Raw genomic sequence first — 20,000 nt, forward strand, 5'->3', positions numbered from 1 at the left:
AGAAAGGCAATTGGAGCTTGTACCACCGGTGAGAAATGATATGTTTGGCTAGGTCTTTGCTCATCTTTGCATAATTGAACTCACTGTTACAGTAAAGTGCGACGACTGAATCGTTGGAATTGATTGATTTTGAATTCCAGCCACCGAAACAGAAGATCAGCGATCCTGATGAGTTGCAAGAATACAAGTTACGCAAAAGAAAGGTCTGAGTACTTTTAATAAATTATCACCTCTTTTTGTTGTGTTAGTGCATCTAGATTTGAAACCCTGGAGATATAATATCGAAATTTTTAGAAACAACACAACACTTTTTTTGACTTGGTTGAGCAGCGGGCTGCCATGCGGGAGGTCGTGAGTTCGACGCCGGCCGGATCAACACTCAGGGTATTAAAATAATTGAGGAGAAAGTGCTGCCTTTGTAATTTCATCCGCAAAGGGTTAAGACTTTCAAGTCTTCTCGGATAAGGACTATAAACCGTAGGCGCCGTCTTACAATTTATCACTGTTCACAACCCAGCGAGATGTAAAAGAACCTACATATTATTCGTAAAGAGTAGGGCATGGAGCTCCTGGTGTTGTGGTCAGGCCTCATTTCATTCATGTGCTGGGTGAGATTGCTAATGAACTGATAGCGGCTGCCAGCGATGCCTCTATATGCTGATGTCCGATCTCACCCATAGATCACTTGCTTGTAAAGCGTATTTGAAAATGCACTATATAAATTCATTTCCATTACCATTACAATGTTCAGGGTGGATGTACATGTATATTAACAAGCTCTGGCTGTGTTAGCCTTAATGCCTTGATTACATGTAAGTGACTTGATCCATGTACGTAATTCCTACATGTACATTTTGTTTTTCTTCACCTAGGCTTTTGAGGACAGTCTCCGCAAAAACAGATCGGTGATCAGCAACTGGCTGAAGTATGGACAGTGGGAAGAGAGTCAAAGAGAGATACAGAGGTATTGCATTGTTCATTAAAATTATTATTAACAGTACTTAACTTCAAATAATTGTCAACAGACTTAACTGATTACACTTTATCACTATCACTCTATCACTTCACATTACACTCTAATCAGTTATAAGTCTGTTGAACTTTATAGTGCTACACGGACAACGTTTGTAAAAACGTAACCCTTCCTTGTACTTGTACATTGTTCATTGCCGTGACTTTGACATCTTCAGTTCCCACGGCCTGCTTCGGTTTGACCTTGTACATTGTAGCTCAGTCGGTAGAGCAGCGGTGATCTAATCCGAAGGTCGTGGGTTCAATTCCCCCCCTGGTCAGAGTTTTTCTCTGTCCTTGTGTCGGACCATTTCCATTAGTAGGGCTAACACTCACATAGTTCATATGGGGTACAAAAGTAACACTTCACATTACACTCTAATCAGTTAAGTCTGTTGAAATTTACAGTGCTACACGGCCAACGTTTGTAAAAATGTAACCTTTCCTTGAAATAATTGTGGTGGCTTGGAAAATTCTGAAAACCATCCACGTGCTTTGTCCTAACAGGAATGCTCCTATAATTACCATCTGAAAGATTAATGAATGTACATTTGAAGTGCAGATTATATTAAACACGAAAGATACATGTAGAAGTGATCCTCACACTTGACTGGACCATTTGAGCATTACTGTCACTTTGTTGATGCCCAAATAATTCAGGCAGTTTCAACAGCGTTAATGAAGCAGTCTACTAACCTTCTTGTTCTTGTTACCAGCATAAAATAAGGAAAACATCGTGTTATGTTTAATGGTAATTTTAATTGAGCAGTCTATGTAGTCCATCAAACCATGTATACTAAGCTCTTTCTGTTTTGTATTTTTTTATGTAACGAGGCGGTCCAGGTCCTATAAGCCCCATGGTTTCTTCTGGCCTCCCTTGCCATGTGATAATTTCTTTTTATGCTGTACTTTGTAATGTATTGTGGCTAAATAAACTGAACTGAACTGAAATGTTTTTCCAGAGCTCGGTCTATTTATGAGAGAGCATTGGATGTGGATCACAGAAACATTACAATTTGGCTGAAATATGCAGAGATGGAAATGAAGTAGGGACATTAAAATGTTGTTTTGTGGCACTTAGTATGATACTTACTTGTAAAATTTTAAAGCTTGACTTGTTAAGAAGAATTTTTTTCAGTATTAGCCAATAGCGAGCACAGAAGAATCATCTTCCTCTTTTCAATAGGCATCGTCAGATAAACCATGCACGGAATATCTGGGACAGAGCAGTGACGATCCTGCCCAGGGTTAACCAGTTTTGGTAAGCATATTAGCGTACTATAAATAAACATGTGAATGTTCTACACGAAAAAAAGTACAATAACTGTAACTGGACAATATCTTTCTCACACACCTGTTGTTATTAATGCATAATCAACAAGGTGACCAAATTTTTATAGTGGCCCTCTATTTTTAGTAGTTTCCTAATGTGTTCCTTTCATTTGAGTAGTTTTTCTCTCAAGCTCTGTAATGTGTGGTACATTTTGTCATGAATTTTGTTTGATTTGTTGAGATTACAAATTATTTACATGTATGTCAGTCTGGGGTATAGATAGCTACCAGTGGTATGTGAGAAATTTCAAGGATGTCCCAAGACATTGTGTAAGATTGTTTGGGTTGTGTTGGAGGATTTTGGCTGCAGTTGGTCAAGTGGTATTTTCTAGCCCTAGCCAACTACCGGTATGGTTGGTTTAGATTGAAAGGCCTTGAGTTTTCCTAGCAGTTGCAGTTATTTTTCTGTACAGGTAAGAGACCATTTTCCCATCTTCAGGTACAAATACACTTACATGGAGGAGATGCTCAATAATGTGGCTGGTGCACGGCAGATTTTTGAGCGATGGATGGAATGGGAGCCCGATGAGCAAGCGTGGCATTCGTTCATTAACATGGAGCTGAGATACAAAGAGATTGACCGTGCAAGAAGTATCTATGAGAGATTTGTGCTGGTCCATCCAGAGGCTAAGAACTGGGTCAAGTATGCTAAGTTTGAGGAGCGTCATTCCAACATAGGTACTGTAGTATGTCTTTCCTGATAATGAATTTTATAATCATTATAATGATGCAATGAGTGCAAAGATCATTATTAAATTTTTCTTCATTTGTCTAGTACGTACAACTGACTTTAGTCGTGAATCCATTTCTAGTTGGTGCGAGAGACATTTACGAAAGGGCTGTGGAGTTCTTTGGAGAGGAAAATGCAGATGAAAAGTTATTCCTTGCCTTTGGGAAATTTGAAGAAAACTCTAAAGAGGTATAGGAAGAAAGTTTAAAGATGTTGAAAGCAAGCACAAACAACTGTTTGACTAATTACTCTTTTTGTGGATTATTCTCAGACTGTTTATATCTTTTCTAGTTTAGGAAGAGGTACATGTATAATAAAATTAATGGAACGAGGATTGGAAAAAGAATGGACACATAGAAAAATGAAGTAAAAAATTTTCTTTCAAACATTTCATTCTTCTTGGTGTTTAACTTTACAATTGTACCACTTTACTTCACAGCATGATCGTGTAAGAGTGATTTTCCAATATGCGCTCAAAATACTTCCTAAGGATGAGTGTCAGGTAAGTTGCACGTTTTCTCAACGCTTACTTATAACCATCACACTACTTTCCATGACCACCACATTAATTTTTATTTGAAGTGGATTTTGCTTAAAAGAGCTGGAAGAGTTGGTAATTTGAAGTTTTGTAGATTTTAATTCAGTGAGACAGCGTAGTAACAAGATGTAAGCCTGTGAGGTGAACAATATTAGCCCTCACTTCAACTTTGAATTAGCATCACTTGTGTCCCAAACTACAGGCCATAAAATTAATTTTAATACATCCAAGAATCTCCCTTACCATATATCTTGAGTAAACAAGATGACCGGTCAGCCAAACAATACGATGACTTTTTTCTCATTAATTGTTTAACCCTGCACTTGGCTGAACATTCGATATGCGTTTTAAGGAAGCATTTCAAGACCCCTCCTTCAAAACCCTCCCAGTGGCACTTTTGCAAGCAGCTCAAACTTTTTGCATACAGCTGATTCAAGCTCATTTCTCAGCTTTGCATCTTGCGTTGCACACACAGGAGCTGTACAAAGCATACACACAGCATGAGAAAAAATATGGCGACAAGGGAGGCATAGAGGATGTCATCGTTAGCAAAAGAAAATTTCAGTACGAAGAGGTAAGGCCCACCAGATATGAAATTGATTTTTCAATTTTGTACCTACAGTAGTAATGATTACTGGCATGTAACAGATACACTGAATATTACTTAAAATAATGGGTAAATGGAAAGACACTGGAGCACTAATAATTGGGGATACTGTAAACAGAAATCAACAAAAAGAGATTTAAAGTTTATTTAGCAATGGTGGACCATTAAATAACAAAGAAAATTCCAAAATAAACAGGTACATGTGTACACGTTTTGAAATCAAGGCTTGAAACTTGGGTCACTTGATGTCTGTAATTACTTAACATAGGTTTGAAATCTAAAGTAAAATAATATATTAATGATAATGATAACGATAACGATAACCACATAACCATAACCATAACCATAACCATAACAATAACCATAACCATAACAATAACAATAACAATAACAATAACAATAACAATAACAATAACAATAACAATAACAATAACAATGGTTTTTGGTAATAGTAGCACTTTAAATTTTCTGGATAAAAGTTACGTGGAAATTGAGAAGAGTAACAGGACACTTTGTGACATCATACAGAATCACTGCAATACATAATCATGCATATCTAGACATATCTGTTGTTTTCTTCAGGAAGTAAAGACAAATCCAAATAACTATGATGCATGGTTTGATTACCTGCGATTGATGGAGAGCGAAGCGGAACCCGATGCTGTTAGGGAAGTGTATGAAAGAGCAATAGCTAATATCCCACCTGCTGAGGAAAAGAGGTTATGGAGGCGTTACATCTACTTATGGATTAACTATGCCTTGTACGAAGAACTTGGTGCAAAGGTGAACTTTTATGCACAAGTCCAAAAGAAGTTGCCTTTTATACATTGTTTTATGTTTTCATCACGTGGCATCCAGCTCATAGCTGCATGGCTTGATGGCTCATTATTTTGGTAGAGAAGCAAAACAGTGCAGTGCATTCACATGGTCATGGATTTCGAGTCCTGATCAAGCCTGGTTTTGCAACTGCAAATTTAAGATCTTTCTAACTTTCATTTTCATGGCTTTTTTTAAAAAAAAGAAGCAGTGTCCTGGTAGCTATGTTGACAATACAGGCTGTACTTAAAAGTTGAAGTTGAAAGTCATTTGACGAGTGATTTCATGTCAATCCTTCAAACAAGATTACTACCTTACCATAAACTGTATAGTTTATTGTTTTCTTGATGAGATACATGTAATTGGTAGATCACTCTAATGTTGTCTAAGCTTGCAAAATTAATGCATCATCACCATGTTTGACCTTTTTAAAGCTACTGATGAAATTCTGAAGGGATCTATCTTGTTTTTTGAGCAAGGTGTTTAGATGGAATGATGTGTCTTTTTTTTAAATAACTCGGGGATACTTGCAAGATTAATGTAAACTTAGGGAGTGGTTTTCTAGCCTCAGGAATGCTGGAAACGACCTTTCTGAAATTCATTATGCAGGCTACATTGAATGTGTTTTGACAATTCACAGGACATGGATCGCACAAGGCAAGTGTACAGAGCTTGCTTGGATCTTATACCACACAAAAAGGTTGGTTTTTGCAGTCATAAACTTAATGCTGCATTTTTGTCTTCAGAAGTGTGACCTTCACCACTCCTTTTGCAGCCTTAAATAAAATAAAGTTTGTTTTGTTCCGTTTTTGTATTAAGCCCTCTTAAAGGGCGCTGTCATGCTTAGGTCAACAATATTGGTAAAAATCTAAGCTAGTACTTTAGCTCACACGTACAGTTGTATGTACAACATTCTTGACAACGGTGAACCGTTACCCACTAACAAGATATGAAATATATTTATGGCACAAAGAGCTATTCGTATACAATTATTTTTGGTGTCTTTCTGAAGATACTGTTTCCAAACTTGAAAAAACTGCCCAGTTGTTTCAAGTTTCAATCAATTTCCATACTCTCCATCTTTGGCTGCAAGCAACAAAGAATAGCTTCAATGCACTTCAATGGTCATTGGTAACAGAACTACATTTTCATTGATGCAAGGACGTCTTTTAGTGTTTTGAAGTTTGACTTAAAGATAGCGTGACACTGCCCCCTTAAGCTAAGGCAAGGTGTTGAAGAAGACACTGTTATAAAAAATGATAATATTAGTATCATCATTATTATAAATGCATAAAGTAGTGATCCTGCAAAAATGAAATGAATGGAGAAAATGAAATTGCTGAGAAGATTTTCTGCTTTTCTGGGAGTTAAGGTTGGTTTTATGGGAAGACCCCCCTCCCCATCTTCCAGGTCCCTGCATTTGCTGGAAAGCTTAAATACAAATAATTATTCTGAGCTTCTAACTAGAAATGTTTCTATTAAAAATAATTTATAAATCTGTTCACAAAATATTTCACTCACAGAATAGACCTGCATGCACTTTCATAAAATTAATAGCAATCACCTTTACATTCTTTTGCATTTAAGTTAATTAGTCCTACTGCTCTCATTTTGAGACAAAATATTCTTTTGAAATTTGCTCGTTTTAGCTAATAGGCTTATGTATTAGCATTAAAACAGAAGAATATTTTATTTGGCCGCCATTATGAAAGTCTGTGTTTGGGTCTAACATTTCCGTTTTTGTTTTTCCTTTTTTTTTTTGGGTTGCCAGTTCACATTTGGTAAAGTTTGGCTGTTGTATGCCCAGTTTGAAATACGCCAGAAGGATCTAAAGGCTGCTCGACAAGCACTGGTAGGAAATTCACCAAATTCTCCACTTGATGCAACTTTAATAACAGTTATAGAGATTAGACATTGCAACAGAACCTTGAATGTAACTGGTTCAAGAGGATTAGTTAAGGCACTTTTGTAGCTGCTGTTTCTTCATATTGGGACACCATTGCAATGAATGATGTCACAACCTCATGTGTATACCCTTTGTTGGGCTTTGTCATGATGGTGTCATTTGACCACAACTGACAGAATCCTTCAGTCTTGTGTTTCTTTTCATAATTAACATCACTGTGGTTGAATTCTCCCATGGATTGCCCTTTTAACGCAACCATTTTTTTTACTTAGGGAACAGCAATTGGCAAATGTCCCAAGGACAGACTTTTCAGAGAGTACATTGGTTTGGAGTTACAGGTTTGTCAAGTTGTGATCTCAGATGTTTTCAAAAAAGGAAACAAAAAAATCATTGCTAAAACGAACACTTTTCCATCTCATTGGAATAGTTTCATTTTGCTGTTTGTATATCAACAGCTTCGCGAATTTGACCGCTGTCGCAAGTTGTATGAAAAGTTCCTGGAATTCAACTCTGCCAATTGCACCACATGGGTGAAGGTGAGAAATGATTGATAGTGAAATATAATAAGTCATATGGAACAATGAAATATATAGACAACATTTAAGTGTGAGGTGTGTATGGTAGGGAAGGCAATTTGAAAAGCCTGGACAGATGTTGTGCAAATGTTGTATCTGACTTGAGAAATTCTGTTGTTAAGTTATGCATTGGACATTCAGTGATTTAGATGCAGAAGATTGGGAAGAATTGTATTGTATGTGACGACCTGAATACTACATGTAGTTACTTCCTATTGGCTGTTGCCCTCATGAATAATTACATTTGTATGAATCAATTTTACAATAGTAATAATTACAGTTCTGATTACTTGCCTCTTGAATCTTATATTTTCCTTTAGTATGCTGAGCTTGAGACCATCTTGGGTGACATTGACAGAGCCCGTGCACTGTTCGAGTTAGCCGTCAATCAACCGTTGTTGGATATGCCAGAGGTAGTTTACCCCATGCCAAAAATTGTTCTTTGTAAAATTTGTTTATGCACAAGGAAAGAGAATCTGAATGTGTCTATAGACTTAGAAATCTAAAAATGGTCACTATCTTTATTCTCATGACCTGTGTGTTTGATTCGATTTTTTGGCGGTGCAGGGATGACGCTGTGGCGAGAGCACTCGCGTCCCACCACTGTGGTCCGGGTGAGGAGCCTATCGAATCTTCAGGTTGCTCTTTACAGGCAGCCCAACCTTGCGCACACGCCAGAGAGCTTGTTGCGCCCGAATCAAATTCTTTTTAATTTGGAAGTTTCTATTCCAATTTTGTGACATTATCCCTGAACTTTCATACATAAGCTAACCATCAAACGTATTAAATCTTCCAGCGCCAAAATCTGGAAATCCAATGCAACGCGCTTCAAAGACTAAAGCCTGGTTTCCATATGATCGTCCCGAGTCGTTCCACATAATGTTTAGACCATTGTATGGAAACGCTTAACCAGGCGACCACTAACGACCCGGGCGATGGAGGTTGTAAACTGGGGGTTGTGCAGGTCATTGTTTCATCATAAGTGAAACAACCCAAACCTTGACTAATGCTAACATTAGGCCTAAAAAAATAATTTTTAAGGCAAAGGTTGGCATTTTGTAACGGCCGGTTTGGCTTGTTTCGATTATGGTGAAACAATGACCGGCAACCCTTAACAGGCGACGGAGACGATCTCGATCGTCCGGATGATCGTATGGAAACCAGGCTTTCTAAGTTTTTGTTATTTTGATCAAAGCTCAAAAATCAGCGCTTTGATTTCTTCTCTAAAATCAATAGACCCTTCCACGGTTTTTGACGCCATCTTGCCTGGGGGCAAACACAGCAAGATTGGCCGATTTTGAATCGCTGCAGCGCCGCTAAAAAGACACGGATTTCCAACTTTTGCCACTCTGTTTAAATAGCTTTATTGGTATCATTCTTTCAACAGAAAATAAGGCCATTAAGGAAGGTACGACGTCCGTAAACCTTCTCATGTTGCTTCTTAAATTTCGCGGCAATTGGCATGATTTTAATTAGAAGGGTTTGTATAAAATCTTAAAAAGTCCTTTATGGTCGTTGTAGCCTGAATCTGTCTTTTTCATTTCATAAAAATAATCTCTTTTAAAAGACACTATCACTGTGGAAATCTGTCTCTTTTTAGCGGCGCTACAGCGGTTCGAAATCGACCAAAGTCGGCCAAAATCCCATGCATTTACTGTTTACTGCCGCGTTTGTCCGGGTCTGCTACATGTAAACAATCTCAAGAGACAACAAATGAAAGGATCTAGACAATGTACTAACACTGAACGTGTTTGTAGGTCGGTCGATATTCATTTGCTTTCCCTCACTTCAAACTTCAGTAACAGCCCGAGTGTGAGGGATATGATGTGAGGATGAGGATATGTTGTCATTTGTTTTCACGTCTGTTCATATGAATGCAAATTCGGCCGCTGTAGATACGAAGAAAATTGCTTACAATAAGACAGACCTCGATTTTTAGAAACCTACCGGAAGTGATAATCGTTGATTTGAACCGGAAATGACGTTAGCACAAAGTTTATATTGTAAAGTTTGCACTACCTTCTTCGTGAAGCCGCGATCGTCTAGTGGTTAGGACCCTGCGTTGTGGCCGCAGTAACCCAGGTTCGAATCCTGGTCCCGGCACATTTTTTTCATCTTCGAACTCTCTTTGTTTCTCGTTTTTTTTTCTCTTCATGTTTTCGTTGGTAATGCTTTTTTGAGTAGCAATTTGACTTCAGATAAATTCTTAAATTTTTTTTATGCCATCGATTATAGTAAAAAATGGCAATAATTATCAGCCTATGCGTTTTGCAACTGCTACCCCATTTCTTTGTTATTGCACTTTGACTGCAATCCAAATGCATAAGTTGTTCTCATTTTGTGCAGGTTTTGTGGAAGGCGTACATAGATTTCGAAATAAACTTGGAGGAATATGATAAAACAAGAGATCTGTACGAACGACTCCTGACTCGAACACAACATGTTAAGGTCAGTTACCTCATTCTTTGTGTGGCCATCTTTGTCTTCATCCTCTTGGAGTATCTAGCTATATTTTGAAGAAAACGATTCCTTAAAAACTTTGCTCGTATTTTCTTGATTCGTTCTTTAACGATTGTTGGCCCGCCATCTTGGATGAAAAGGGAGGGAGGGTTGGAACGGGCGAAATTAACACGCGTGTTTCCGCGTAATTCGTGTCCCTCTTTTCCATAACCTCTCCGGGCTTTCAAAACGAACACTTTCGAGGGCTTAAAATTTGGCAATAATTTTTATATTCCTTGTCTTGAAAACGTGCTTAAAGATTAGCTTATCAACACCAGCGGGTCCTAGTTTTTCAAGGGAAACTTTGGGCCTGAAAAAGCTGAATAGACTCTGGGACTTCCCCGCCGACGAGAGCAAGAGCCAGCTGATGTTGCTGGAAATTACAAAAAGGTGTCTTTTTCGTTGATAGGTGTGGATAAGTTTTGCGCAGTTTGAGTCGTCCACTGGAACGAATGAGAGTACAGAGCAAGCCAGGTTTGTCAACGTCATGGGGTTTAGCCAAAAATATACCCTAATATTCAGCAACCGGAGTACCCGGAGAAAAACCATATGATGCCGGATCTGGGAATCGAACCCAGGCGACATTGGTAGGAGGCGAGTGCTCTCACCACTGCGCCATCCCTGCTCCTCTATTTTAGGGTGTTGAGGGGAAATCTGTAGTTAATCACGAGTTTAAAACTCGAAAATGGTAATGTTGCATTCCTTTACTGATAAAATTGTCGTTGCATCACAAACAAGATGATTCTGAGAAAAAAAGACCTTTATCCACGCGAAGCGGGCCGACCTTTTTCAAGATCACCTATCTTGTCCATCTGCAACCATCCATGCTTCTCTTTGCTTTTGCTGTATTTCTTTTACGTTGTTGAACAGTTTTAATTGGTTATTGCAATATTTCGTTCTACTTTTTGGGACGTTTGGGTGTCATGAAATTACATTATTTGCGTGACATAGCCCCTTTAAACCGCGTCAAAAGCGATGCGTTTTGAAAGCGTTTACACGGAACCGTTTTGGGGATGTTTAGGTCATCCCAGGCACTCACCAAAGACGAATGCAATGTAAATTTCAAACAGTAAACGTATTCAAACCGATGTGGTTTCGTCGTTTACACGACAGATTGACTCGTATCGTTTTCAAAACGCCCCACTTTTGGCAGCGTTTTTCAAATCGACCCGGTTTCGGTATACAGTTTCGATCGGTGACGAGTAAACAGAAGGAGTAACCGCTTCGAAGACCATGCGATTCCAAATGAAACTGCGTCTGTGTTAACACTTCCTTAAAATTATACCTTGTTTTAAAAATCTATATTTTCAGGAGCGTTTACGATAGAGCAGACAAATCTCTGAGAAATGCCGAAGAAAAAGAGGAGAGAGTTATGCTTCTTGAAGCGTGGAAAGAATTTGAGGTATTCCTTCGTGATCGCTCCCTTCTCACCCCTGCTACTCAATGAAACAGATTCGCTCTTTGTTGGGTAAAGATTACCTTACACTCAATTTAGTGTGACGGTAAAAATTTCGCGGGTTATTTTCCCGTTGTCTATTTCTGTGCTTGGTGATTGCGCCACTTTGTTTGCCAATCACACCTCAAAACAAAACCAATTGTGATTCGTTCTCAGACGTTTTCCCGCGCTTATGGCAGACGGCGTGTGCTTGGCTTGCTTTGTGATTGGTTCATCTGATGGTACTCGTGCATTGTGATTGGTCAAAGTAATTGCATGTAACGATTATGGATACACTTTACCATAGGGAACTTTCACGATCCCGCATTTGACTACAACTACCAGAATTCAGTTTGTTTTTCTTTTCTTATTTAAATTTTGTATTCCCAGCGGTGTAAAAATAACAATAACTCTAATTAGCATGAGATAAGCAAAACCGGAAGGATTCTGGTACTTGTAGTCAAATGGCGTCATCATGCAAATGTCCTATTATGAATGGAATTAACACATTAATAACATGGGTGACAAATTACTCCTTAATTTTGGCGCGAAATTTCAGCGTTAATTTATAATTTCACATGTAAAATTACATTGTTGCCATGGCAACTTTTCATATAGTGCTAAAATGGCGTCCAGGTTTGAAAATTAAGGAGTAATTTGTCACCATGTTATTAATAGCTAATCAAATGGTATACCCGTGAAATTCGGGAATAATTTCACCTGCGTTTTGTCCAAAATCAAGTAATTTCCCTTGCCTAAAGGCTCGGGAAATTATTTGAATTTGGACAAAACGCGCGTGAAATTATTCCCTAATTTCACGCGTCACCATTTGATTACCCATACGTATATATGTAGACGAAAGAGAGATGTCATCCTCGCACTCATCTGGACAATTTAAGCAATTGTCCCTTACAGACTCCTGAAAAGTTCAGGTAGTTTTAACGGGATTCTATAACCCGCTCATTTCATTCGAGTCCTTCAGCAGAACAAATGAGCCTAACAATTTGACCTGCTCCCAACTGAGTGGCTTCATAGCTCAGTTGGTGGTAGAACATTACACCAGAATTGTAGAGGTCATGGGTTCGAATCTCGTTTAAGCAAGAGAAAATGAGGGGACAGAGAGGGAGGCTCATGGCGTTGGCCGGCATATGTCATGTCCACGAAAGTTATTTTTAGACGAGCGAAAGTCTTTGTTCTAGCGGAAGTCTGTCTTCCGAGACGTCCGCATGCACAAACGTCAAGTCCACTTCGTCCGCCATTATATGAAATCTTTGCTTTTCTTTCAAACATCAGACCGAGGTTGACCTGCATGCGGACGTCTCGGAAGACTTCCACTCGTCTAAAAATAACTTTTGTGGACATGACATATCCCAAGGGCTGGACCGGGAGCCCTCCCTCTCTGTCCCCTCATTTTCTCTTGGTTTAAGCCATTTCTTTCAATTTTGAAAACGTTGCGCACTATAGTCCATATCGTAAAGTTTTGCTTCAACGCTATGAAAATGCTGTTTTTATCTCGTGATCATCGAGAGCAAGAAAATTTGAAAGAAATGATTGCGACATTTGTGATCTAGTTGAATCGTTGCGTTGAACTTTTTTCGTGATGAGATCTGTACATCATCGATTGTAACACCGCTTTCGTTGTTTCATGTTTTAAGACTGAACACGGAGACGAGAAAGCACAGGAAACAATTAAAAAGAAGATGCCACGGCGAGTAAAGAAGAGAAGAAAAATTCAAACAGACGACGGGGTAGGATGCATCTTTTTTTTAGTTGAATATTTTACTCTGCGAATAGCCCCCTGAATAAAAATTTACGAAGTGTCCAAATTGACGGCAGACAGTCTGGGTTTTCAAGTCACTACATTACCGGCATTTGATCATCCTCACATTTAAAAGCATTGCAAATTAGCATTATTTTCCTTTGTAAGTGACGCGTAGAATCAGTTCATCAGCATTATTCTCTCGATTTGAACGAGTCTGTGAACGAAGAATGTAAACGGTATTTCCCATCTACTCAAATCTCACATTTTCACACTCGTACCAGTCTCCTCGAAGTTTTTTGGACTTAAAAACCTGTTAACTGAGTGGCCTGGGTACGACAAGTATAACTCCGCCCCCACCCCTCCCCCTAAAAAATACTCTATAAACCCCATTCAGTGGAGTAACGTTTTCTCTCTCTTACAGTCGGACGCAGGCTGGGAAGAATACTACGACTACATATTTCCCGACGACGAAGCCAACATGCCGAACTTCAAATTACTCCAGATGGCAAGGCTTTGGAAAAAACAAAAGGAACAAGAATCGACTTAAAGCCAAAAAAAAAAAATCTATATATACCAGTACACATCACAATTACATTCTGAGTTTTTTAAAATGTATTTCCTTTTGCAATAAAGTTGCAAATTGCTTTTTGAACTTGTTCCAGGGTAGTAACTAACGTTAAAGCCCGCGTATTCCCATTTCAGTTGATTTGGACCTTTTGCAAAGCCGGTGGTAAACGGAAAAAGGCATTTGGTTTTATGAATGAAAATCGAAGGACTCTTTTCATGCCAGGAAATTCCGCTATTAAGAGCTTTTTTGTCCCAGCAACCTGATTTCCTACGATTCTTAATCGCAAATAAATTAATTTACATTCTCTATATAGTCTATAATTTCAGTACTTTAAAATATATTAAGCTTTTCTAGGATGTTTCACTAGCGAAGAAAGTATATATTAGTGAGATGAACTATTCTTCTATCAGTTATTATAAATAAATGCTTTCTAGGAATTTCGCGTCTAAAGCGCACTGGACAAAGTATTCGGTGTTTGTGTTATCACATAAGGGGTAGCCTGTGAACAGGCTCCGAGACTGGGAAAAAAACCTGCGGTCCAGCGGAGGCTGGAGTAGGGAAAGGACGGCGAAGCCTGTGGACATTTTACGTGCCGCGGTTCCGCACCTTGGAGATTGAACCTGTCATTAATCTGTCAGTGCTTTTGTCACACAACAGTGACTGCAGTTATTGGTTAAATAAAGTTCCCGCGCAAAAACGTGGTGTTCACCTGCCTTTTGAGAATAACGTAAAATATAGCGGTTCGATCTTCATTCCGCCGTCCCTCCCCTTATCCCAGTCTCCGCTCGACCGCGTGTTTCTCCCAATCTCGGAGCCTGTTCACAAGCTACATACGGGGCAAAATTACTGAACGCTAATTGGCTGAGACGGAGAGCATTTTTCCTTAATCACGAGGGCATGATTACTTGATCCTGATTGGTTAACAGTTGCTCAGCCAGAGCAAGTGAGGTAACAAGAGAATCTTTATCCACATCCAAAACACGTGTTAACAGGAGCCCATCTGGAGCGTGCAACTTCCATACAGCGTCTGTGAAACGGCGTTTTCACAAGTAGGTTTATTTTTAGACTAGCCCTTCCCACGAATTAGGTCAAAAAGCCAAGGCAGTTCCGGTTCAGTGACCCTATGACGTCAGCTTAATTTCTTGTAATTGGTCATCAGGCTCCTGTGGGAGTCTCATTAGCGGGAAATTCAATCTCAAAGTAACTTTACTTGTGAAAACGCCGTTGCACGAAAATAGGTAAGTTGCACGCTCCGGGTGATGGGCTCCTGGTGTTAAGCGCTATTTCTGTTGAGAGCAACGATTTATCGAATTGAATTTTAACCGAATGAAAGCGTGTTTGCTGTAATTTCAAGACTAGTGTGTTCAATAAACCGATTGGTCAGTTAAGTTGATTGTCATTTCTCACGGCATTAAACTGGCTTCCCTCAATAAGTTTGTCCCTAATGTGATCAACATGTAATCGCAATGTGCCCTTGCGCTGTTAAGGATTATTAGTATCACCCAACTAGTGGACTAATGCAAATCCTGCATTTTGATTGGCTACGCTACTAGAGGACTATTAGTAATAGTCCTCGAGTAGCGAAAAGCGTGACGCTTTCTTTTGCTCTATTCCCAAATAAATATTTCTTCAACTTGCATTTACTAACTTTGTTATTACCTTTTCTGTCCGCCCAGTTGTGTGATGTCGGCTTCGCCTCATGGGTTATTGACCCTCTGATTGTTAAATATCATTTATATTTTAAAATTGTCCTCGTGGCGATTTTTGTGAAAATTTTTAAAGTACGCGTGAGATGTTCTCAACCAAAACAAAAGGAAATGTGAACTTCGAATACATTCTCTCTCTCTTGACCGAGAGGAAGAAAGCGAGAGAGCTTGGGTTCGAGGTTGGAGAAAAATTCCCGGATAACTTCATTAGGAAACATTAAAGAGTTTGAGCAAAGACGACGGCTATGGCAACGAAAACATCATTCCAAAATATAACTTAGCACTATGGTACGTATTTCGCGAATATACCGTCTGGTTCACGTTGTACAATACGGGCGAACTATCCTGTAACGTTATGGGAACGTTAAAGTAAAGAAAGCAAATAAATGGTTCATTATTGCAAGCTCACGTTGTCGCCAAAACCTAAATTTATTAGGGAGCTTAAGAATGCGCGTGTTTGAGACGCGGACGGCAACCAGAAGTGAGCTGTTTTCCTTTTTAACTTGTCTTCACACAACCACATTTACATTCCTAAGTATCTTTTCTCCATTAGAGATGACTAGTATAAAAATCTGGGAGACACCACTGTCCTAGCGCGCGAAATGTTCTCTTCCGGTCGCCGTCCGCGTTTCCAAAACGAGCGTGCTTAAAGGCCCAGTAATACGGGCAACATTTTTCGTGCAACTTGTCGCGCAACAATGTTACGTTGCAAGCTGAGATGGTTTGATGCGCTTATCACCACCTTCTTGCGCAACAAATTTTCATGTTGCAAAAAGTAAAAGGGACGTCTACTTTTTGCAACATCAAAATTTGTTGCGCAAGAAGGTGGTAATACGCGCAACAAACCATCTTAACTTGCAACGCAACATTGTTGCACGACAAGTTGCACGAAAAATGTTGCCCGTTTTACTGGGCCTTAAGCTCCCTAATGTTTTGTTGAGTACGGCAAAGAAATGCGTGTAAAATCGTGCTGCACGTGCAGCACGATCATTTCTCCATTTTAACCAATAATATCCTTGCTTTGCGGCGTTATCGTTACTGTCGCCGCTGCTTAAACTCCCTATTAGGGACCTTAAGATCCACGACGGCGACGTCGACGAAAACGTCACCTCAAAATAGAACTTCGCTCTGGTTAAAGTCTTTCGCGATTATTCCACCTCGTTCACTTCGTACAATGTGGGCGAAGTATCCGAAAAATAAATTGGTACGAGCGGTTTCAGACTGAAAATAGAGAATGAAAATTCTCTGTTACATGCTCACGTTGTCGTCAAAACCTAAAATGTAAGGCCGGGACACACTAGGCGACAAGTCGCAGCGACTTGTCTCTGCGACAAGTTGCTCCATGTGTACTACTTGCAAAACAAGTCGCTGCGACACGACGCCTGTTCGGAGCACACGCAGTGATCTCGTATGAGGGGGAATGTGAACTAGTTTTCTAATTCAATATGGCTGACCATATGACGCTCTCTCATTGGTTCATTTATATTTTGTCGCAGCGACTTGCTGCCGGAAGTGTACACACGATGCGACAACGCTGCTTTCGCTATTTTTGTCGCTGCGATAAGTCGCACCAATTCAAACTGGTTTGAATTCGTGTGACTGATCGCGGCGACAAAATTCTGCCGCAGCGACAATTATTTTCATGAAATTAACCGTGTCACACAAAGCGATTTGTTGCGGCGACTTGTCCCCGCGACGTGTCGCAGCGACTTATCGCCTAGTGTGTCCCGGCCTTAAGTGATTTCACGTCGTCGTCATGCAGAGAACCGCAAAAATATGAGCTAAAATCCGTGATGCACGTGCAGCACGATTATTTATGCTCTTTTAACCAACTATATCATTGTTTTGTGGCGTTTTCGTCGACGTCGTCGTCGTAGATCTTAAGCTCCCTATTTAAGAAACAGGACGGCTACGACTACGACAACGCCACAAAACAATAATATCATTGGTTAAAAGAGGAAATATAATCTTGCTCCGCGTGTGGTACGCATCTTAGCTCAAATTCTAGCAGCACTCTGCATAACGACGTGAAATCATCAAATTTGAGGTTTTGACGACAACGTGAGCACACCAATGCGAAGCTTTCATTTTCTACTTTTACTCTGAAACCGCTCGAACCAATTTAGTTTTAGGATGCTTTGCCCAAATTGTACGACGTAAATGGGATGAAATAATCGCTTAAGGCCCAGTAACGTGGCCAACATTTTTCGTGCAACTTGTCGCGCAACAATGTTGTGTTGCAAGTTGAGATGGTTTGTTGCGCGTATTACCACCACCTTGCGCAACAAATTTTTACGTCGCAAAAAGTAGACGTAGCTTTAAGCCGCGGCTACACGAGCGATTTTTTGCTCGCGCTGGTGATACGATTTTTTCAAACTTTGTCGCGTCGCCAGAGCGAGATGAAAGTCACACGTGTCGCCACCCTTGAACCGGCGAGGCGACAGGTGAAAAAATCGCAAGAAAACAGTCGCCAGAGTTGAAACTTTCGCGACAAAATCGCAGAGATAGTTGCCGATGTAGCCACCCTGCAAGTTTTTGCAACTTTTTGATGGAATCCAGGATCCATTTCGATAGCACCCGTTGGAATCCGGAATCCACGACTCGGGATCCGGGATCTACGCACTATTCGGGATCCGGATCCATCCGGATCCACGGGCTGGGGTCTGGAATCCTAGGGCCACCTTGGGCCAGTTTCTTGAAAGTCCCGAAACTTTAAGGGTGTCACCATTCCCTTTGTATCTCAAGAACGGAGAGGATTTAAGTCGTCAAACTTCACAGTTATTTTTCTTTCTCTTACCTTGAAAACACGTTAAAGATCGGCTTTCCAAAACAAGCGGTTGGCAGTTTCACAAATGGCTTTTCGGGCCCGAAAAGTTTTCGAGACTTTCGAGAAACGGGCCCCTGGATTCCTTTACATGGGACAAAACAAAATCGAACGGATGTTTAAGCCATTTTTCCAGGCCTTAAGGTGACGTTTTCGTCTATGTCGCCACCGCCTATTTCCCTTTCGTAAACGGTCGTTGCCATTTGTCAGAACGGTCGTTGCCATCTGAAACGGTCGATGCCATTATTTAGCGCTGAATTAAATTCATTAGTTCTAAGAACTCAAAAGGTTGCGGTTACTGGGAATTGTGTCTCGCTGGTCATATGAGTTAGGGTTAGGGTTCTGTTTAGGGTGAGGGCTAAGAACCCGAGTTCGAGTCTTGAAATTTTCGGACTCTTTTTTTCCTCCAGTTTTTCTTTTATACAATTAATGTTTTTTTTCCTTTTCTGTCTTAATTTTTGTTAACATTTGTTCTTAGTTTGTTTCTTTTAATTTTCTTTGAAGTGAAGTGTGTAGTCGACCGTTATAAATGGCATCGACCGTTTCAAATGGCAACGACCGTTTTGAGAAATGGCAACGACCGTTTCAAATGCCAACGACCGTTTACGAAAGGGAAATTTGCGTAGCCGTCGAATATCTTAAAGTTCCTAATGTTTTTATGTTAGTGGCAGATCATTCTCGCAACATGTACTTTTTGTATCCTTTCCTGAAGAGAGACCCGTGTCACTCTCGACAGATACAGAACCTGTGGTCCAGCCCTGATAACAGTTTTAGGCTTTTCCACGGAAAGCTGAACTCACTACACTTCAGGTGAAATTCTTGGATGCAACTGAAACAGAGAAAAACAAGTTCAGTTAGAAAAGGCAGTAGTTACAGGAACTCAAATATCTTGATTCTTTTTTTAACTTGGAATCACAATTGCCTCTAAAAGTGGCTTTTAAATTACCACGCAAGTTAGCCATATGCTCTGCTTAGGAAATAAGGCACAATGTTAATCCCAGTTCGACGAAGGATTGAGGTAATGTGCTTATACATACTGCATTCTGGCTAAACTGAGCAAGTGTTTGGTGTCACTTTTTTAACACAATCATGAAGTGCCAACGCAAGCTACGTTCACAGATAAACCGCAAACGCGAGAAAGGTAAGATACGCGGGCGGACTCAAGCTGCTACAGCCATTTCGTCATGAGTAGCGCACACATTTCCAGACATTTCGGTCTGTCCTCTTATCGCCGGCAAATGTAGGCACCTTGACAGTGACGGAAATCTAAGAAAACCGTATAGAGTAGAACATCACGCATGTAAATAGAATCGTCAAGGTTTGGCACAACAGCGAATCTATATTTTGAGTTCGTCGGTTTTTGCTACAGCTCCAGATTTCTCCGGCGAAAACTATTCTATAATTCCTTGCCACTTTTGACCTACCCCTAGCAGATTTCTCGGTATATAGCCAGTCTTTCCTTCAATGTTCACAGCCCACCACCACTCCTTTTCGCTAGCGTTTTCGCGCTGTAAAACCTTCATTTCTTCGCCGCATTCGAAACTCAACTCGTCATCTTCCGTGGCAGTGTACGAATACAACGCGTACACTCGACCCTCGTTGACAAGACCGAAGTTTTGCTCCACATCTGAAAATAAAAAGCTAATTTTCGGGTCGTGTCGTACCTCATTGAAAGGGCTTCAGGATTGGCC

General features: G+C 40.1%; 2 protein-coding genes across 3 annotated transcripts in view; one reads left to right on the forward strand and one right to left on the reverse strand.

The window, feature by feature from the left end:
• LOC137985065 (crooked neck-like protein 1) overlaps window positions 1-13,863 on the forward strand; it is a 14,408-nt gene extending 545 nt beyond the window's left edge. The window contains exons 2-21 of the mRNA XM_068832514.1: window positions 1-28; window positions 141-203; window positions 873-964; window positions 1,974-2,057; window positions 2,198-2,272; window positions 2,783-3,021; window positions 3,156-3,262; window positions 3,513-3,575; window positions 4,087-4,185; window positions 4,801-5,001; window positions 5,675-5,734; window positions 6,806-6,886; window positions 7,213-7,278; window positions 7,396-7,476; window positions 7,836-7,928; window positions 9,862-9,963; window positions 10,424-10,488; window positions 11,326-11,416; window positions 13,105-13,197; window positions 13,633-13,863. The exon at window positions 1-28 is cut by the window's left edge and continues 62 nt beyond it. Of these exons, the coding sequence (XP_068688615.1) occupies window positions 1-28; window positions 141-203; window positions 873-964; window positions 1,974-2,057; window positions 2,198-2,272; window positions 2,783-3,021; window positions 3,156-3,262; window positions 3,513-3,575; window positions 4,087-4,185; window positions 4,801-5,001; window positions 5,675-5,734; window positions 6,806-6,886; window positions 7,213-7,278; window positions 7,396-7,476; window positions 7,836-7,928; window positions 9,862-9,963; window positions 10,424-10,488; window positions 11,326-11,416; window positions 13,105-13,197; window positions 13,633-13,758 (1,909 nt within the window). The 3' untranslated portion in view covers window positions 13,759-13,863. The remainder of the gene's footprint in view (window positions 29-140; window positions 204-872; window positions 965-1,973; window positions 2,058-2,197; window positions 2,273-2,782; window positions 3,022-3,155; window positions 3,263-3,512; window positions 3,576-4,086; window positions 4,186-4,800; window positions 5,002-5,674; window positions 5,735-6,805; window positions 6,887-7,212; window positions 7,279-7,395; window positions 7,477-7,835; window positions 7,929-9,861; window positions 9,964-10,423; window positions 10,489-11,325; window positions 11,417-13,104; window positions 13,198-13,632) is intronic.
• A 152-nt stretch (window positions 13,864-14,015) lies between these two features.
• Window positions 14,016-20,000, reverse strand: part of LOC137985063 (uncharacterized) — a 25,992-nt gene continuing 20,007 nt past the window's right edge. For both annotated transcript variants that reach the window (XM_068832510.1, XM_068832511.1), the window contains exons 10-11: window positions 19,734-19,936; window positions 14,016-19,138 (exon numbers count right to left, since the gene is read on the reverse strand). In XM_068832510.1, coding sequence (XP_068688611.1) covers window positions 19,109-19,138; window positions 19,734-19,936 — 233 coding nt within the window. In that variant the 3' untranslated portion in view covers window positions 14,016-19,108. The remainder of the gene's footprint in view (window positions 19,139-19,733; window positions 19,937-20,000) is intronic.

Source organism: Montipora foliosa, chromosome 14 (genome assembly GCF_036669935.1).
Source record: "Montipora foliosa isolate CH-2021 chromosome 14, ASM3666993v2, whole genome shotgun sequence".
NCBI classification, from domain to species: domain Eukaryota; kingdom Metazoa; phylum Cnidaria; class Anthozoa; order Scleractinia; family Acroporidae; genus Montipora; species Montipora foliosa.